Source organism: Lingula anatina, chromosome 4 (assembly GCF_051362555.1).
Source record: "Lingula anatina isolate TDL-2025a chromosome 4, LinAna3.0, whole genome shotgun sequence".
Classification (NCBI taxonomy): domain Eukaryota; kingdom Metazoa; phylum Brachiopoda; class Lingulata; order Lingulida; family Lingulidae; genus Lingula; species Lingula anatina.
The window spans coordinates 2,227,484-2,248,109 of record NC_141770.1 but is presented as its reverse complement, the minus strand read 5'-3'; the positions used below and the strand labels follow the sequence as shown (position 1 = coordinate 2,248,109).

Below are 20,626 nucleotides of genomic sequence, written 5' to 3'. Positions count from 1 at the left end.
TTTAAAGTTATAATATGTATTATTCAAACGCGTAAACATAATAAATTTAAAGAGCGACCTTCATTGCTGTCATATCAAGTTTACCGCTATTTTCAGCTTAATATGTCTACGTCATCATTTTGTGAATGGGAATACAGCGCACCAAGTGGTATGAAAAATAACTAGTTTTCACACGAAGCCCTCTATTGGCAAAATCCCCTAGCCCATCTTAGAATACGACTTCCGTCCACTACGGTAAGCACGCCAAGCTAAGACGTTAGATTCTTTGTGAAACACTCATAGTCGACTTCAGCTAAGTCGACCTAGCTAGGCCACCCAGCTCGAGCTAGTCGACTACGGATTTAAGATTCTTTGTGAAACGGGGGCCTGGTATAGATGTCGAATTATAAAAGGCCTCTTCCAATTTATCTATCGACCCAGATACTGTGTACTAACTCCACGGTGACTTTTTTGCAATGAAAATGAACTTTTCACTTGTTAAAAGTAATAACTGCAATAGTTTTTAGGGTGAAATACGTATAATATCCAGTAAAATCATGAAAACGTCATGCTGGTGTAATAAAAACATACCCTGTACTTTCACACTGTCACCACCAAACTTGCTTCGTTCTATCGCTTGAGGTCGCGTCGCGTCTATTTATAATTATTTCAACTAACTGCACGCCAACGCCGACGGCTATGTAACAATACATCTTAAGTGGAGGCCTGGACTTCCATTCCTAGGACTACCACTCCTGTTACACGGGTGCACACGGTGTCTTAATAGCCTAGGCCTACATGTAGTTTGGTGATGTTCTCCCATTACCATATTTGAATATAAATGACTGCCAGGAACTCTTTCATTTGCAATAAATGTTTTTTTAAAAATAAAGATAACATCCCGATACGATATCTACTAATGTATCCACTCGTTATAAAACAGGTACAATATCCCATACCAATTCATCATTAGTCAACATTAACAAAATTTTTGGATTAAATATTGAGACCAGTTTTCTGGCGACAGCTCTTTTATTTCGGGAAACTTGTCTATGAGCACCCTTTTGCAGATTGATACACTATAAAATGTACACATAGTTACATTACACTTAAGAAAGAACCTGAAAACTTTCATTTCATCGGTATATATATAATTTGCATTACAACCGTTCATATAATAATTATAAATAAAGTCATTCAGCCGTTGTAATTATTTATTCGTTAATTTTGACACACCTTTTCTAAGAAAATATCAGAAGGTTATAGCGCTCTTTTTGAATCATATACAATGCAATGCACTGGTACATATACTAGCTTGCGGATTGTTGAGAGTGTCACTGCCCGGCTAAAATATGAGGCCAAGTGGTGTTCGTTTAAAATACTCAACAGATGTCCTCATCTACGATGCATTTCCCACATACATTATCAGTTAATTACTGTCGCAGTCGGTAGCTCCATCTACCGGTGCACAGGGTAATGTTTTAAAATTATAATGTTCATAGATTGCCCCTTTGCAGAATTGAGCACAGTAATTCATTTCTGTCCGATTATGTTGTAGAAAAGTGTCTGAACACTTATTTTTAGCCTCTTTTCCATTAAAACGAAGGTATCTCTGTCTGATATTAAGTAAACCCAAGCGTTTAGAGACAGGTATACGATGTGAGCTTTAAAGCTATTACATGGCATTAAAATAACAAGCACTTTAAATTTACAAAATGCGTCAGCAACGTAAGTAAATCAAATGTCTTTTCTATATTACAAAGCTGACCACCTTTTTCAAACTAGCAGTTATCAACAGTTTGGTATAAAAACAGTTTTATAATAAAAAGAAACAAGATAAATAAAGCAAAGGCACCATGTTCTGACATCAAAAATAACCAATCAGTTTTCTTTTGGTCTGTTTTCCAACAAGGCAAGCTTCAGTCTTTTCCAGAAAATGTCCCTTTTGCGCAGCCGCAGGTCTGGCCAGTAAAGACATTGGCAATGTCGTATCATAATCCCCATTGGCTGCGGTAGTTGGATTTTATCAAAACGTTCTTCAAATATGAAAATAACCGAGCGAATGCTCCCTCCAAAGAGTTTAGTCTTGGCCAAATTCAGTTCAAAATCACAAACCTCACTTTCCAGAAAGTTTTGAGTAATCCAGAAAATGACACAGTAACTGCCGTCCATGGCGCCTTCAACACTTTCTACAATAGAGTTGCCGGGAAGGAAATTGCGCTCATGGACACAAAGACGAAAATTGAATTGTTCGTCATTTTCCAGATTTGGAATTAGCTCGGCAGCAACCCAGGCCGTATCCAGTAAACTATAAGATACAAAGGCGTCGAATATTTTCACAAGGTTGACGTCAGCATCTTGTGGTTTCTTCGCACAGCATCGCCACCCGAACCTGACGACGAAAGCGAATCTAATGTCCCATCTTGCATAGTAAATAATACCAGCTATAAAACATATGAATAATACCACCCCAACGGCACTCACCGCCACTTTCGTCGTGTTATTATCACACTGCCACCAATCAGGTTTGAAATCAAAAATTTTAATTTTGTGTGTTGAAGCAGTACCAAAGCAAAACTCTTCTGAGTCCTTATTGTCTAGTCTTTGAAAATATTGCTGAAACCACCGCATATTGCAGTCACAGATTAACTTATTATTGCCCATTTTAAGTACACGTAACGATACTAAGCCATCGAAGGCGCCATCTTGGATGCTGGATATGGAGTTAGAGAAGAGCGTCAAGCTGTGGAGTTGATTCAAGTTTCTGAATAGTCCCTTGGGAATAGTCCGCAGTTTGTTTCTTGAAAGATGTAGAGTTTTAAGGCGCACCATAGAGTCAAACATTCCCACTGGAAGTTCCGATAACAAGTTACTACTTAAATCTAAATATGTCACATTGTAAAGGGATTGGAACATAACGAGGAGTGTTGGGGCATTGGTTAGATACAGCCTGTTATAATGCATTTGTAAATCTCGGAGATTCGGCATTCCTTTGAAGTAATCTGCGCTCTGTATGTCACAATGTAAGTATGCATTGTTTCTGGACAGGTCTAAGATCTGTAATTGTTGTAAATCTTGAAGCTTTAGTTTTTTCAAATTGAAGAAGGAATACGCTAGCCCATTAAGTTCATTGACGGTAAGCTTTTCCAAGGACGACAAGTTTTTGAAGACAAAAAATTCAATTCCATTTGGTTTATTAGGCCTAAACTCCAAGCTCTTTATACTTGAGTGATCCTCCGCGTAATAATGCATTTGCTTACGCGGTTTAAAGGAATCCAACTTGTTTATAAAACGGAGTTCAGCTAAGTGTGGACATGCGTTAAGTGTACCAACAAGAATATTTGTATCCAGATTGTTGTAACTAAAATCTATCTTTTTAACCGTGTTTGTGAGGGGCTTTAAAGCAGCTACTAGTGAAAAGGGCTTGATTCCACAATTGTCTAATTTTAAATCGGTAAGATTGGTCAGGAATTGAAAAGTTAATGGTTGCATACGCCCTAAATGATTCTGTCCTATATCTAATTTTCTTAGAGATGCATTTTGTAGGTGAAAGAATGTAATCGGATCTAGATTATCAAAGAACAATCCTATACGTCGCGCCTTCAAGGTAGAAAGTCTACTCTTCCTTAAACTGTAGGTAAAATTCTGAAATGCTTTGCAGCTAACTGCACTGACTGGATGAGTAGAGTGCCGCAGTGTAGTTTTACAAAGAGGATTAAAGGAAATTGATAGTTCCCCGATGCTTCTTATATCTGTAAAAGTGTTGTCACATATCTGTGTTATGTTGTTCCGTCCCACATCCAGACTGAGTCGGCCAAACACTGACAGTGGTTGTAAACCTTCTCTGCATAACTTAGATATACGATTATTACTCAACCTCAGGTAAAGTTTTTCGCGAAAGAAGTTGGTTGAGATGTTTACGCAAATAGTGTGTATTTGATTATGAGATAGATCGATAAAACTGACGCTAGTGCTGGAGAAAATAGCCTCTGGAATATTCTGAAATCTGTTGGTGAAGAGATGGACTTCTTTTAGATCAATGTTTGTGTCAAATACACCCTCTGCTATGTAATGCAACCCAACATTTCCCAAAGAAATGCTGTGCAAACGATGCAGACTTCTGAAGAAAGATGATGTAAGTGACGGTCCAAAAATGTCTCTATTAAAGGACAGATCAAGAGTCATTAGAGACTTCAGCGACTTAAAGATTTGTTCATGAGGATGATGCAGGTGGTTATGACTTAAATCCAATACTTCTAGAAGGTCAAGGCTGTAAAATGCGTCCTTATCCAGATATGATATATTGCACGAGTCAAGATACAACTTTCTCATTTTCGACAGGGATTGCATCTGCTTTTTATATATGCGCCTGAGGTCATTGTTCCAAAGATAAGCAACAGTTGTAGTAATCGGGAGATCAACTGGAATTATGCGTAGATTTTTTTGTTCACAGTTCACTACTGTGTCGTCTTTTGATCCGTGGTCCACTTGGATGACACAATTGTGGGTTGCAATGACTGACGTTTTCCCCGACATGGCTGCCCACGTGGAAACCAAGATGCATGCATGTATGAGTAAGTATCCCGTGTGAAGACCGACTCTAGTCATTGTTATGCTGAAAGTGGAACAAATTTGCCCAAGTGAACGTCATACGTTTCCTACATTTCTTTATATTTCTATATAAAGTACCTCAGTTGTAATTTTTAATCAAATATTCTTCAAATAATGTTTTTATGTAATTTAAACTCAATGGAGCGAAGGTACGTGTGTCAAGTAAAATCATAAAAGAGAGAGAACCAACAGTTACTCACTGCTCTATGAAGGATTTATGAAGAATAGCGTCCCTTTCTTTGTGTCGGTGCTACAACTGTATATTACGTTACTCAACAACTGGTTTGATCTGGTTTGATCAGTAATCTCAAGTGAAATATTCCAGATAAAAATACGTAATAAGACCTACCGCAGTAGATCTCCTCACATAGTGTCAAACACGGTTTTGTTGGGGCTAAAATGTTATTCAGTTAGACATTACATCCTTTATCATGTGACATAAGAACCATTTCCAGGCCCTATCGTACTAGCTGTGAATCGATGTATCTCGAAGGAGATTCTCGCTAAATTGCAATCGGCTTAGATGTCTTGCATGCCCACAGAAGCTGCTAGGGGGTAATTAATTATCGTTTAGCAGTTTCAGTAGGCGTGCCAGACATCTAAGCTGCTTAAGCTGAAAGCAATTTAACAATAAGCCCCTTGAAGATGGATCGATCCTGTTAGATCGATCTAGGTATGGGAACACAGTCATAGACCGCACTGCACGAGTCACGGGTATACTATGTGTTTCCGATTCAACTGAATTTCCGCCCACATATCAGTTTCCACATGTTCTCTCTCGATAACATAATTATTTCGCTCTCACGTAAAAGGATTCTTCAGAAGATCACGACTGCCGCAGAGATATACACAGACTGAGATATCAGCCATGAACAAGATGTCTAAAACCGTTTTAAAAACTAATGTTAAAGAAATGTTTGTTAACATTGTAGTCAGCGCATTTGAGTTATTTGTGTAAATTTAATAAAGTTAAGTAGGTAAAACGTCTTGGACTACATAGCTACTCAACAGCAGTACTGGTTTGAACTTAAGATTAATCATTTTAAATCCTATAATCTATCTTTTCTGTTGAATTCAAAATTTCATTCGAAATAGTATATATTGTTTATATAAACAAAAGTCGCCTAAGTTGAAATCCATTTCAGATAGAGCTGAACGCCGATCACGTTAATTAATTAATTAAATAACATTATAAGTTCATTGTATCTATGATCTCATTATAGATGGATCATTTTAAAGATGAAAAGCGAAAAAAAAAAATTAAAGTGTTTACAGCGAATTCAGTGGCATGACTTGGCACTTGGTATTTTATCAAAATGAGTCACTTACGGGATGCCAAACAATAGAGGAAATAAAATACAACTACTTAAAAGGAATCGTGCATACTAAGCGAAAGAGAAAACGAAAGGAAAAGTATATATTTAGAAAAAAGGATGTCTCTGATGAGAAGGAGTTGGTCTTGTTTGTTCAAAGAAGGATGTAAAAGGCAGAACATTCATCCATATTTTGCATGCGTGTACACATTTCATTCCTCTTTTGCTTTAAGAACAGTTTTTTTAATGCTGTACGCAAGGCAAAAAATTGGTATATTGTTTACAAGTTTGAAAAATCGTTTTCTATTAAACGTGCCACCGAGCAAAAAAGTTGATTTTGTAAATGAGATGTAAGGTTGAAGACAACAACTTTAATTCCTGAAATATTGAACGTCATGGTATACGTGCTTTTGTTAGTTTACTGGCTTATTCTTCGAGCAGGATATGCTGACGGCCGCGTCCTCCAGCTCCGCGGAGAAGAGCTACGAGCTGCCTGACGGACACCATCGGCAACGAAAGGTTTGGGTGCCCGGAGGCCATGTTCCAGCCTTCGTTCCTCGGCATGGAGTCGGCCGGCGTGCATGAGACCGTCTACAACTCTATCATGAAATGTGACGTGGACATCCGTAAAGACTTGTACGCCAACACCGTGCTGTCTGGAAGCAGCACCATGCATATGTACCCGGGCATTGCCGACCGCATGCAGAAGGAGATCTGCGCCCTGGCCCCACCGACCATGAAGATCAAGATCAGCGCTCCTCCAGCAAGTAAATTCTCTGTATTGATCGGTGGCTCCATCTTGGCCTCTCCATCCATCTTCAAACAGATGTAGAAAGAAAGAACAGGCATTGTTCGGCAGAGTATAAGATTATCTTGCCACACAGAGTGGTCAAAATTGTTTTGGAGGTAGGATTCTCGTGGGACATTTGCAAGGTCATCACAAGGTTGAAGCGTGCGCTCTTGCCTTTCGGTTCTGTGTCCGTAGAATCTTTGCAGGTTCATAAATATTTGTTTGAAATATTTATGCGAAAACAATTCATTCTTATGCCATTTATTCTAAAAATGGAGAAAAAAATAAGTGCTGAAATATTCCATTGAGACATACACAAAGATTGCACAAGAAAAATTAGCCATAGAATAAATCTGCAGTACCCAATTAAATCACTGCAAATTACATAATGTAGCAGCGCAACAGGCATGAAAGTCAGTTAATTGGTAGTGACACACCTGACTGCACACTATTACATTCATAAATCTTATATGAGATCGGAGTTTTTTGAAAAAAGAACGTATTTTTTACCTAGGTATACCTTCGAAACTGAAATATTTCATATTACATGTCAAGTCAGTATATTTTCAATTTTCAATTCCCTTCCTTGAGAGCCCTGGTAATTAAGCTCTATTGTTACTCATTTGCGAACCTGCCAAAGAAAACTGCCGAAAGAAGTGGTTACAATTAAGAAACGTAGCCCTTCTTCCAAGGTAGACAGGTGGACATAAACCAATACACCTAGCTACACCTGTTCACATTTCTACTATGTAATCTAAATTTGCTTCAGACACAAACCCATTTATGACCAAAACTTACATTTCATTTTTAAAACTTTCAAAAGATACTAGACGTCAGAACTGCAGTTCGCTTCTTCATGACATGGTCTTACATAACAACAGAGTCACGTGGAGTGTTGATTGTGACAGAGAATATCTAACAGACATAAGGTGCAGCTACTGCAATCAACTGATTGAAAATACATTAAATACCACACTGCTCAGCGTATCAATTTAGTAAACTCTGCGAAATGCATTTTATAACGATTTTTGTAAAAAAAAAAAAAAAAAAAAAAAAAAAAAAAAAAAAAAAAAAAAAAAAACGATTAGACTGGTTCAACTGGGGTACATTCTAACCCAGGACCTCACGCATGTGAGGCGAACGTGATAGCCAGTACACTATTAAACCGATACGCTGTAGAGAGAAGCATTATCTTGAATTAATGTCTCTGTGTTCTTTCATCTTTTAAAATAATTTTCCAACAAATGGTGCAGCTAAATTTTATGTTTTTAGCAGCATTGGGTTTACTCACCATGATGTCGTGTGGCTTATTATTATTATTATTATTATTATTATTATTATTATTATTATTATTATGTACATTGTTTCAGAAAAATTAATAGTGGAATTTCATTTGATAGATGTTTGTTCCCAAATATTTCCACAAAAGAAAACGACAACATCTAAATAACATGTTTGAAGACGTGTTCTACTGTCAGTATATGAAGAAAAGCTATGATATTTGTATGAAATTTATCACGTCGCGTGATGTACTAAGTGTCACATTTAATGCAATATCATATTACTCACATTTCCTCATACATTGTCCGCGCCCACTGATGTCTTTGGTATAATGAATATATTATTATTATTCTTATATTATTTTCGTGAGAACGTAAAGGTAAAGAGAACATTTTGCAGGATACATTGAAAAAGATGGCTTTGTTTTTGATACTTTCCTCCAATAGACCAGCGACACTCAGATGTTATCCCGTATATAATGTTAATTTAGGACGTTCATCATGTCCACTAGACCTTGTCTGAGAAGCTGGCACGGAACGTTTGTAGATAGATGACTTTCTTTTACTATCGGTCAGTAGGAAAAAGTTTGCTTCATCTATGACGTTAAATAGTTCAATGGTATTAAAGGCGGCACACACCGTGACGTTTTAAACTAAACCGTTAAAGCCAGTACAAAAAGAGAATAGGTATAAAAACGTTGCTCTTATCTATGTGACTTCAGGTGCTCAGGCCCGTAGCCAGGGGGGTCGGGGGGTTCGAAAGGACCCCCCTTTTTGCTGGTAAAAGGTCCAATCAGGGTAAAATTTGACCTTGGTACATGAGGATTATATGGTTAAAGGTCCACTTTTTCAAAAAAAAAAAAAAAAAAAAAAACCTTTGAAATTGCTGGCTACGGGCCTAGTGCTTTTATTTTACGTTTGGCTTTACTTGTGGCGTTATAGAGCACGTTGAGATCCAACATATAGTCACGTGGAATATGATTGTGACGGAGAAGATACAATACACAGCTGGTGCAGCTACTGCAATCAAATGATTTTAAACATATAATGCTCCCCACGTTTATCATTGGCCCTATTAACTTAACACTGTCAATATGAATTTTATGGTTTTTGTGAAAAATGTGTTTAAAATGATTCAACTGTGGTTCAATTGGTCCTATTAACTTAACACTGTCAATATGAATTTTATGGTTTTTGTGAAAAATGTGTTTAAGATGATTCAACTGGGGTTCAAACCCAGAACCTCTCGCGTATGAGGCGAGCGTGATAACCACTACACTCTTGAACCGAATCCATATTTGGACAGAAATTTTCATTTATCACTCTTAGTGCCTTATCTATCATAACATATATGTCCTTTTGCCCCCTAGTAATTTTACTAATAAATGATGCAGCTACCATGCTGTCACGGGCCCAGTGTAAGGCCACACTTTTTGATTTTTATGGATGACATCCTCTGGGGACCCCAAAATCAGTGCGAGTTGGCGAAAAAAAAAAACAGAAAAAAACTGCTTAAGAAACACTAATTTACCACAGAAACACGTATCTAACTAGCAATATGTCTTTGTCCATGCTCATAAAATATTAAAGCATTGTAAATAGGGCTTACTTCTTAGAAAGGTAAAAAGTCATGAATATATATGCTGCAAATTACCAAATCAATTTAAGGTTATTTCATGCATTCTGTTGGTATAGCAATCAATAAAACAAATATCAAATAAACATCGTGTCTTTATTTGTACTCTCAAAAAATTAAAGCATTGTAAACACTTCACAGAATTGTTAAAAATGCAGCAAAGATAGGCCTATGCTTCCTACTACCAAATCTAAAAAAGTTAATTTCGGTCGATGCCATTTTGTCTACTTCGACTCACACCTAGCAGCCAACTATGGCTGTCCGATGGCCTGTCCGATCTTCAGTCCACCAAATACCACGATGCTCTTGTCGACCCTTTTTTCGCTACAAAAAAAAAAAAAAAACAAAAAAAAAACAAAAAAAAAAAAAAAAAAAATTGTATGTGCTGCTTTGGACAGAACCATCAGAATGTCACTGAAATTTTCCGGGCGATGATCGCTGGCCGCGGCCCGCCTTTCGTATAATTGTAAAAGGTTGATATCTCCATGTCCAATATCAATGGCAAACCAATCCAAAACGAAGGCCCCCGTTCTCTTTATGACTTTAATTGACGTGTATTTTGAAATTAATGCTAGAGATGAATTTGACGGCAAAGTGGCCATATTTCCACTAGGTGATAATACGCTAGCGCAGAAAGCTAATTTTCCGCACTCGGAACCACTCGGATGTCTCCGCAGTCAACGATGACAGTATGGAGTTGCGGAATTAGCCGAGGATTGCCGATATAATAATGACGTTTGAGACAACCGGTGAGGCAATCGGTGCGCGCGCAGGATGTCATCCATAAAAATTAAAAAGTGTGGACTAACTTTTATTTCCTGGGAGCTCCATAGAACGAGGCAGAGTATGCTTTATCATTATTATTATTATTATTATTATTATTATTATTATTATTATCATTATTATTATTACCTCCGCCAAGGAGGTTATGTTTTAACCCCTGTTTGTCTGTCTGCCTGTCTGTTTGTTTGTCATCAACATAACTCAAAAAGTTATGGACCAATCTTGATGAAATTTTCAGGGTAGGTCAGAAATGGTTTAAGAAGTGATTAGTTTTTGGTGGTGATCCGGATCAATAGTAATAATAATTATCATTAATAATATATAATTGCTGCCTTGGTGGAGGTTTGGTTCTCGTTATTATTCTTATTATTATTATTTTGGAAACATTGTAGGAGAATTTTATTTAATACACTTTTTCAATACAAATATTTCTAAATAAGAAAACGACAGCAATAAGCTAACATGTTTCGAAAAGTGTTTTACTGTCAATATACTGTGAAAGGTTATGATATATGTAAGAAATAAAATATATCACGTCGTGTGATGTACAATGTTTGAACTTCAATGCAATAACATATTACTCACATTTCCTCATACTTTTTCTACGGTCACTGATATCTTTGGTATAGCATTTTTTATTATTCTTAAATTATATTCGTGAGAACGTTAAGGTAAAGAAGACAATGTTTTGTAGTATACACTCAGTGAAAATGGCTGATTCGTTTTCAATTCGTTCCCCTATAAACCAGCACCACTCAGATGTAATCTCGTAAGTAATGTTCAATTAAAAACGCGTTTGAAGTCAATTTCTTCCTTAAAAGCCGACCAAATGTCACCGTAGAGTTCCAAAGTATAACTTCATTGTTTCATATTACCCTAAAAACGATTTTTTTTACTTGATTTTGTGCTGTGTTTCAATGCAGATAAGTAGATCAGAAAAGTAGGCGCTACCGGTATTACGACCAATTTGAAAAAGGTGCATTTTTAAGCTTGCTTTAGCTGGTCGTGCACTAAGAGCCTTTTTACCGTAATTCCTTGTTACCTTAATTCGCATGTTGAATTGAGTCGTATAACAAACTGCATATAGTAGAATTGTTTTATATGCATAACTGTGACTTCATACCCCACTGACACTGAGTTCAAATGCATCTTTAAATAATCTCTCTGCCAAACTGCTGTTAATTCATTTAAAGTTCAATTTGGCTCAGATCAATGCACAGTATGTATCTTTTAAAAATGTTCTAAAAAAAGTTGTAAGATCTTCATAGATGCATCATCGTGATATCCTTTTTATTTATCTATTTATCATGCAATAGGTAATTTGCGCGGACCCACGGGAGACAGCATTCTTCCTGTGACTTCCAATGCCCAATTCCAATGCTTTCTTAAACTGTTATCAGTTAATTACTATCGCAGTCGGTAGCTCAATCTACCGGTGCACAATGTAATGTTTAAAAAGAATTAATGTTCATAGATTGCTCGTTTGCAGAGTTGAGCACAGTGAGCTCAAAATTTATTACATGGCATTAAAATAACAAGCACTTTAAATTTACAAAGTGCGTCAACAACGTAAGCAAATCAAATTTCTTTTCTATACTACAAAGCTGGCCACCTTTCTCAAACTAGCAGTTATTAACAGGTTGATATAAAACAGTTTTCAAATAAAAAGAAATAAGGTGAATAAAGCAAAGGCAACATGTTCTGACATTGAAAATAACCAATCAGTTTTCTTTTGGTCTGTTTTCCAACAAGGCAAGCTTCAGTCTTTTCCAGAAAATGTCCCTTTTGCGCAGCCGCTGGTCTGGCCAGTAAAGACATTGGCAATGTCGTATCATAATCCCCATTGGCTGCGGTAGTTGGGTTTTATCAAAACGTTCTTCAAATATGAAAATAACCGAGCGAATCCTTCGTTCAAAGAGCTTAGTCTTGGCCAAATTCAGTTCCAAATCACAAACCTCACTTTCCAGAAAGTTTTGAGTAATCCAGAAAATGACACTGTAACTGCCGTCCATGGCTCCTTCAACACTTTCTACAATAGAGTTGCCGGGAAGGAAATTGCGCTCATGGACACAAAGACGAAAATTGAATTGTTCGTCATTTTCCAGATTTGGGATCAGCTCGGCGGCAACCCAGGTCGTATCCAGTAAACTATAAGATACAAAGGCGTCGAATATCTTCACAAGGTTGACGTCAGCATCTTGTGGAATCTTAGCACAGCATCGCCACCCGAACCTGACGACCAAAGCGAATGTAATGTCCCATCTTGCATAGTAAACAATACCAGCTATAAAACACATGCATAGTACCACCCCAAGGATACTGACCACAACCTTCGTCGTGGTGTTATCACACTGCCACCAGTCAGGTTTGAACTCAGTGATTGGAATACTCTTTGATGTAGTAGTTCCAAAGCAAAACTTTTCTGAGTCCTCCTGGTCAAATCTCTGAAAATATTGCTGAAACCACCGTATATTGCCGTCACAGATTAACTTATTATTGCCCATTTTCAGTACACGTAACGATACTAAGCCATCGAAGGCACCATCTTGGATGTTTGATATGGAATTAGAGGAGAGTTGCAAGGTTTGAAGTTGATTCAAGTTTCTGAATAGTCCCTTGGGAATAGTCTGCAGTTTGTTTCTTGAAAGACGTAGAGTTCTAAGGCGCACCATAGAGTCAAACATTCCCACTGGAAGTTCCGATAACAAGTTACTACTTAAATCTAAATATGTCACATTGTAAAGGGATTGGAACATAACACGGAGTGTTGGGGCATTGGTTAGATACAGCCTGTTATAATGCATCTGTAAATCTCGAAGATTTGGCATTCCTTTGAAGTAATCTGCGCTCTGTATGTCACAATGTAAGTATGCATTGTTTCTGGACAGGTCTAAGATCTGTAATTGTTGTAAATCTGGAAGCTTTAGCTTTTTCAAATTGAAGAAGGAATATCCTACCCCATTAAGTTCATTGACGGTAAGCTCTTCCAAGGACGACAGGTTTTTGAAGACAAAAGATTCAATTCCATTTGGTTTATTAGGCCTAAACTCCAAGCTCTTTATACTTGAGTGATCCTCAGCGTAATAATGCATTTGCTTACGCGGTTTAAAGGAATCCAACTTGTTTATAAAACGGAGTTCAGTTAAGTGTGGACATGCGTTAAGTGTACCAACAAGAATATTTGTATCCAGATTGTTGTAACTAAAATCTATCTTTTTAACCGTGTTTGTGGGGGGCTTTAAAGCAGCTACTAGTGAAAAGGGCTTGATTCCACAATTGTCTAATTTTAAATCGGTAAGATTGGTCAGGAATTGAAAAGTTAATGGTTGCATACGCCCTAAATGATTCTGTCCTATATCTAATTTTCTTAGAGATGCATTTTGTAGGTGAAAGAATGTAATCGGATCTAGATTATCAAAGAACAAGCCTATACGTCGCGCATTTAAGGTAGAAAGTCTACTCTTCCTTAAACTGTAGGTAAAATTCTGAAATGCTTTGCAGCTAACTGGCCTGACTGGATGAGTAGAGTGCCGCAGTGTAGTTTTACAAAGAGGATTAAAGGAAATGGAAAGTCCCCCGATATTCCTTATGTCTGTAAAAGTGTTGTCACATATCTGTGTTATGTTGTTCCGTCCCAAATCCAGGCTGAGCTGGCCAACCACTGACAGTGGTTGTAAATCTGCTCTGCATAACTTGGATATACGATTACTATACAACCTCAGGTTAAGTTTTTCGCGAAAGAAGCTGGTTGAGATGTTTACGCAAATAGCGTGTATTTGATTATTAGATAGATCGATATAACTGATTCTAGGGTTGGAGAAAATAGCCTCTGGAATATTTTGGAATCTGTTGGCGAAGAGATGAACTTCTTTTAGATGAATATTTGTGTCAAATACACCCTCTGCGATGTAATGCAACCCAACATTTCCCAAATTAATTTTGCGCAAACGATGCAAACTTCTGAAGAAAAATGATGTAAGTGACGGTCCAAAAATGTCTCTATTAAAGGACAGATCAAGAGTCATTAGAGACTTCAGCGACTTAAAGATTTGGTCATGAGGATGATGCAGGTGGTTTTTACTCAAATCCAAGACTTCTAGAAGGCCAAGGCCGTAAAATGCGTCCTTATCCAGATATGATATATTGCACGAGTCAAGATACAACTTTCTCATTTTCGACAGGGATTGCATCTGCTTTTTATATATGCGCCTGAGGTCATTGTTCCAAAGATAAGCAACAGTTGTAGTAATCGGGAGATCAACTGGAATCATGCGTAGATTTTTTTGTTCACAGTTCACTACTGTGTCGTCTTTTGATCCGTGGTCCACTTGGATGACACAATTGTGGGTTGCAATGACTGACGTTTTCCCCGACATGGCTGCCCACGTGGAAACCAAGATGCATGCATGTATGAGTAAGTATCCCGTGTGAAGACCGACTCTAGTCATTGTTATGCTGAAAGTGGAACAAATTTGCCCAAGTGAACGTCATACGTTTCCTACATTTCTTTATATTTCTATATAAAGTACCTCAGTTGTAATTTTTAATCAAATATTCTTCAAATAATGTTTTTATGTAATTTAAACTCAATGGAGCGAAGGTACGTGTGTCAAGTAAAATCATAAAAGAGAGAGAACCAACAGTTACTCACTGCTCTATGAAGGATTTATGAAGAATAGCGTCCCTTTCTTTGTGTCGGTGCTACAACTGTATATTACGTTACTCAACAACTGGTTTGATCTGGTTTGATCAGTAATCTCAAGTGAAATATTCCAGATAAAAATACGTAATAAGACCTACCGCAGTAGATCTCCTCACATAGTGTCAAACACGGTTTTGTTGGGGCTAAAATGTTATTCAGTTAGACATTACATCCTTTATCATGTGACATAAGAACCATTTCCAGGCCCTATCGTACTAGCTGTGAATCGATGTATCTCGAAGGAGATTCTCGCTAAATTGCAATCGGCTTAGATGTCTTGCATGCCCACAGAAGCTGCTAGGGGGTAATTAATTATCGTTTAGCAGTTTCAGTAGGCGTGCCAGACATCTAAGCTGCTTAAGCTGAAAGCAATTTAACAATAAGCCCCTTGAAGATGGATCGATCCTGTTAGATCGATCTAGGTATGGGAACACAGTCATAGACCGCACTGCACGAGTCACGGGTATACTATGTGTTTCCGATTCAACTGAATTTCCGCCCACATATCAGTTTCCACATGTTCTCTCTCGATAACATAATTATTTCGCTCTCACGTAAAAGGATTCTTCAGAAGATCACGACTGCCGCAGAGATATACACAGACTGAGATATCAGCCATGAACAAGATGTCTAAAACCGTTTTAAAAACTAATGTTAAAGAAATGTTTGTTAACATTGTAGTCAGCGCATTTTAGTTATTTGTGTAAATTTAATAAAGTTAAGTAGGTAAAACGTCTTGGACTACATAGCTACTCAACAGCAGTACTGGTTTGAACTTAAGATTAATCATTTTAAATCCTATAATCTATCTTTTCTGTTGAATTCAAAATTTCATTCGAAATAGTATATATTGTTTATATAAACAAAAGTCGCCTAAGTTGAAATCCATTTCAGATAGAGCTGAATGCCGATCACGTTAATTAATTAATTAAATAACATTATAAGTTCATTGTATCTATGATCTCATTATAGATGGATCATTTTAAAGATGAAAAGCGAAAAAAAAAATTAAAGTGTTTACAGCGAATTCAGTGGCATGACTTGGCACTTGGTATTTTATCAAAATGAGTCACTTACGGGATGCCAAACAACAGAGGAAATAAAATACAACTAATTAAAAGGAATCGTGCATACTAAGCGAAAGAGAAAACGAAAGGAAAAGTATATATTTAGAAAAAAGGATGTCTCTGATGAGAAGGAGTTGGTCTTGTTTGTTCAAAGAAGGATGTAAAAGGCAGAAAATTCATCCATATTTTGAATGCGTGTACACATTTCATTCCTCTTTTGCTTTAAGAACAGTTTTTTTATTGCTGTACGCAAGGCAATAGATTGGTATATTGTTTACAAGTTTGAAAAATCGTTTTCTATTAAACGTGCCACCGAGCAAAAAAGTTGATTTTGTAAATGAGATGTAAGGTTGAAGACAACAACTTTAATTCCTGAAATATTGAACGTCATGGTATACGTGCTTTTGTTAGTTTACTGGCTTATTCTTCGAGCAGGATATGCTGACGGCCGCGTCCTCCAGCTCCGCGGAGAAGAGCTACGAGCTGCCTGACGGACACCATCGGCAACGAAAGGTTTGGGTGCCCGGAGGCCATGTTCCAGCCTTCGTTCCTCGGCATGGAGTCGGCCGGCGTGCATGAGACCGTCTACAACTCTATCATGAAATGTGACGTGGACATCCGTAAAGACTTGTACGCCAACACCGTGCTGTCTGGAAGCAGCACCATGCATATGTACCCGGGCATTGCCGACCGCATGCAGAAGGAGATCTGCGCCCTGGCCCCACCGACCATGAAGATCAAGATCAGCGCTCCTCCAGCAAGTAAATTCTCTGCATTGATCGGTGGCTCCATCTTGGCCTCTCCATCCATCTTCAAACAGATGTAGAAAGAAAGTACAGGCATTGTTCGGCAGAGTATAAGATTATCTTGCCACACAGAGTGGTCAAAATTGTTTTGGAGGTAGGATTCTCGTGAGACATTTGCAAGGTCATCACAAGGTTGAAGCGTGCGCTCGTGCGTTCTGTGTCCGTAGAATCTTTGCAGGTTCATAAATATTTGTTTGAAATATTTATGCGAAAACAATTCATTCTTATGCCATTTATTCTAAAAATGGAGAAAAAAATAAGTGCTGAAATATTCCATTGAGACATACACAAAGATTGCACAAGAAAAATTGGCCATAGAATAAATCTGCAGTACCCAATTAAATCACTGCAATTTACATAATGTAGCAGCGCAACAGGCATGAAAGTCAGTTAATTGGTATTGACACACCTGACTGCACACTATTACATTCATAAATCTTATATGAGATCGGAGTTTTTTGAAAAAAGAACGTATTTTTTACCTAGGTATACCTTCGAAACTGAAATATTTCATATTAAATGTCAAGTCAGTATATTTTCAATTTTCAATTCCCTTCCTCGAGAGCCCTGGTAATTAAGCTCTATTGTACTCATTTGCGAACCTGCCAAAGAAAACTGCCGAAAGAAGTGGTTACAATTAAGAAACGTAGCCCTTCTTCCAAGGTAGACAGGTGGACATAAACCAATACACCTAGCTACACCTGTTCACATTTCTACTATGTTATCTTAATTTGCTTCAGACACAAACCCAATGTGCATTTATGACCAAGACTTACATTTCATTTTTAAATCTTTCAAAAGATACTAGACGTCAGAACTGCAATTCGCTTCTTCATGACATGGTCTTACATAACAACAGAGTCACGTGGAGTGTTGATTGGGACAGTGAATATCTAACAGACATAAGGTGCAGCTACTGCAATCAACTGATCGAAAATACATTAAATACCACACTGCTCAGCGTATCTATTTAGTAAACTCTGCGAAATGCATTTTATTACGATTTTTGTGAAAAGTAATGGTTAGACTGGTTCAATTGGGGTTCTAAACCAGGACCTCTCGAGTGTGAGGCGAGTGTGATAGCCACTACACTATTGAACGGTTATGTTGTTCAACCGGAAGCCTTATTTAGGATAGATGTGTCTGTCTTCTTTAATGCTTTTATTTTCATTTCGTTTTACATTAAGGGTACGTTTGACTTCACCTGTGGCGTTATAGAGCACGCTGAGATCCAAAGCGTTTCACACCTTGACGGTTTTACTTTTGAGAAGGGTAATCTTTGCCATTTGAATTGTCCACTGTGGAATTGCCCCGGGTACTGTATGATCATATGAACAGATTTGATAAGCAGGGGTCCAAGAGTGAAAGGACATAAAAAGAATGCGTGTATGGGCAAAGCAATAGCGGCAACGTGCCTCTTGAAAAAAAAGTATTGCTGATTATCACAAATAGCACTTTTCGATGACAGGGCAGTATGACGTGCATGTCACCATGTCTGGCCAGTTATTGACTCAATTCAAGTTTGATATGTGGCTTTCCTGGGAAATGGAAGAGTTTAGTCAGCTTCCCCTCATCAGAATCATTTAAGCACTTGTAGGTGAAGAGGAAGGAAGTATTATTGACGATGCAGAGTTCATGATAATGTCAAGCAAAAAGTTAATGTCAAATCGATCACCTCTTGTAAACTATACCGTTTTTCATTTTAAAGGTTCATATCAAATCACAGTATATATCTTTAAGAAATAAATCTTAAAAAGAAGAAATATCTTCATAGATGCATCACTGTGATAATTTTTATTTATCATGCAAAGTGTAATTTGCGTGGACCCACGAGAGACGGCATTCATTGCTGTGACTTCCCGATTCAAGGGCCAGGTCGTTGTTGTGGCGGACAGACGTGCGTCATTCGGGATTCGAGCTCGTGACTCTCCGTTGCTATGGATGCTGACGGCTTTGGAGTTATTTTTGCAGCCGTGCAAGCTACCGACTGCACCGTGATTGAAACATCCACCCACCATACCTACGAGTTTCCTCTTACAGTAATAAAATGCAATTTTTGAAAATTATTTCTGAAAATTAGAAAAAAACTATAACTCGAACAGTTACACACGTGTCTGCCTCTGTCCAAGACGGCGGAGTTACTACGGTGCCAGACAGACTTGGTAAGTGCACACGTGTTCAAATGGAAACTTTCTACCTTTTCAAGGAGAGGGCCAATTTAGATATACACTTATATATATATATGCAAATACAATTGATAGCCGGGGGCCCGCATTTCATACCGAGCTACGCCAGGCCCCGAACATGGTCTTCTCATAAAATTTCAAGTCCATCATGTCCACTAGACCTTGTTTGAGAAGCTGGCACAGACCCTCCTAGATAGATGATTTCTTTTAAGGCTGGGTCACACTGCGCTTGCAACCTTTTGGCAACCTCTTTGCAACCACAAAATCTGGTGGTCGCTTGCGATCACTTTGCGACCTAATTTGCATATTTTGATCGGCAAGCAGTTGCTAACCGGTTGCAACAAGGTTACAGTATGGTATCTGCAACCTCGTACAGACAATCTTCAAGTCAGAGGTTATCAGTCGCACACCGTTAGGCGAGCGATAAACAACCTGTCAGCAACCACTTGGAGACTGAAAACCGGTTGCAGGACTGTAGCGATCGCTTGCCAACTGGTAGCAGCAAGGTTGCACAGACTATATATATTTTATAAGTTGTGACGATAGCTACCTTCTCGTAAATTTCCCTCTGACAACAGAGGGAATATCTTAAATATTATTATACAATGATTGGATTCGTTCCGTAGCAGCTTCAAATGATTTAATATTTTGAATATTAAAGTATGATTCTGCTATGAGATTCTGTTATAACGTCACAGTCGATTTCTGTACTACCAGTATTGTCAAACTTACAATAATAAATAAGAAATATATTTGTACTATATATTGGCATTTTGTACTATATATTGGCATTCAAACCAGTGGTGTAATAAAACACATATTTGGATGTTTTTCAGCCTAATTAATGTAATAATAGGCATGCATAGTTTCTTTTTTCAATACTTGGGCTCTTCGAGGTCGCAAGGCCTGTGCAGTTACGGTCACACTGAACAAAAAACCTCCTTGCGACTTGCAACTGTCACCGGTTGCAGAAAGGTGGGCGACAAGTTGCAACAACTCGCAACGTGGTCTCCAAATGAACGCTGGGTTACTATCCGGTCGCGCCGGTTTTCGGTGCAGCACCGAAAACCTCCTGGCGACCGAAAAGCCTATTTGTGGTATCCAACCGGTTGCTAAAAGGTCGCCGACTGCTTAGCAACTGATTTGCGACCGATTGTGTGGTTTTCCCTTTGTCTTTGTAGCCCCAAGCGTTGCACTTACAATACAACATCATTAAATAGTGAAGGATCCTGCGCGTCATCAATTTGTTTCCGTCCTTGTGGTACGAATTCTAAGTACTGGGAGGAAGTTAAAATTTGTATTTATTTGACCTTCTTTATATTGGTGACACTGTTTCATTGTTATAAAAATGCCTGAAAATTAAATTTATCGTAAAAAGTATGAATCAAACTTTGCTATTTACTTTTTTTCTCTGCGCCCGCCTATTTGCTTATACCCCCTTTACACTGGACGGCGTCCTTTCTGCGACCATGA

General features: G+C 38.0%; 3 protein-coding genes, 1 non-coding gene and 1 pseudogene across 4 annotated transcripts; 2 read left to right on the top strand and 3 right to left on the bottom strand.

Moving 5' to 3' along the window:
- Positions 1-1,023: 1,023 nt before the first annotated feature.
- On the bottom strand, positions 1,024-4,212 carry LOC106167756 (toll-like receptor 4). The gene has a single exon (XM_013546617.2). It carries the CDS (start codon positions 4,162-4,164, stop codon positions 1,861-1,863), a length of 2,304 nt encoding a protein of 767 aa, XP_013402071.2. The 5' UTR covers positions 4,165-4,212; the 3' UTR covers positions 1,024-1,860.
- Positions 4,213-6,347: 2,135 nt separating this feature from the next.
- On the top strand, positions 6,348-6,735 carry LOC147762049 (actin, cytoskeletal 3-like). Its single transcript, XM_087011669.1, is given in 2 exon segments — positions 6,348-6,403; positions 6,405-6,735. Coding segments are annotated over 2 exon segments (387 nt in total).
- A 2,453-nt stretch (positions 6,736-9,188) lies between these two features.
- On the bottom strand, positions 9,189-9,261 carry Trnam-cau (transfer RNA methionine (anticodon CAU)). The gene has a single exon. It is a non-coding gene; the product is annotated as a tRNA-Met (tRNA).
- Positions 9,262-12,113: 2,852 nt separating this feature from the next.
- On the bottom strand, positions 12,114-14,781 carry LOC147762047 (toll-like receptor 2 type-1). The gene has a single exon (XM_087010585.1). The coding sequence runs from the start codon at positions 14,766-14,768 to the stop codon at positions 12,114-12,116; it is 2,655 nt and encodes an 884-aa protein (XP_086866711.1). The 5' UTR covers positions 14,769-14,781.
- A 1,812-nt stretch (positions 14,782-16,593) lies between these two features.
- Positions 16,594-16,987, top strand: LOC147762046 (actin, cytoskeletal 3 pseudogene; annotated as a pseudogene).
- The last annotated feature ends 3,639 nt before the right edge of the window (positions 16,988-20,626 follow it).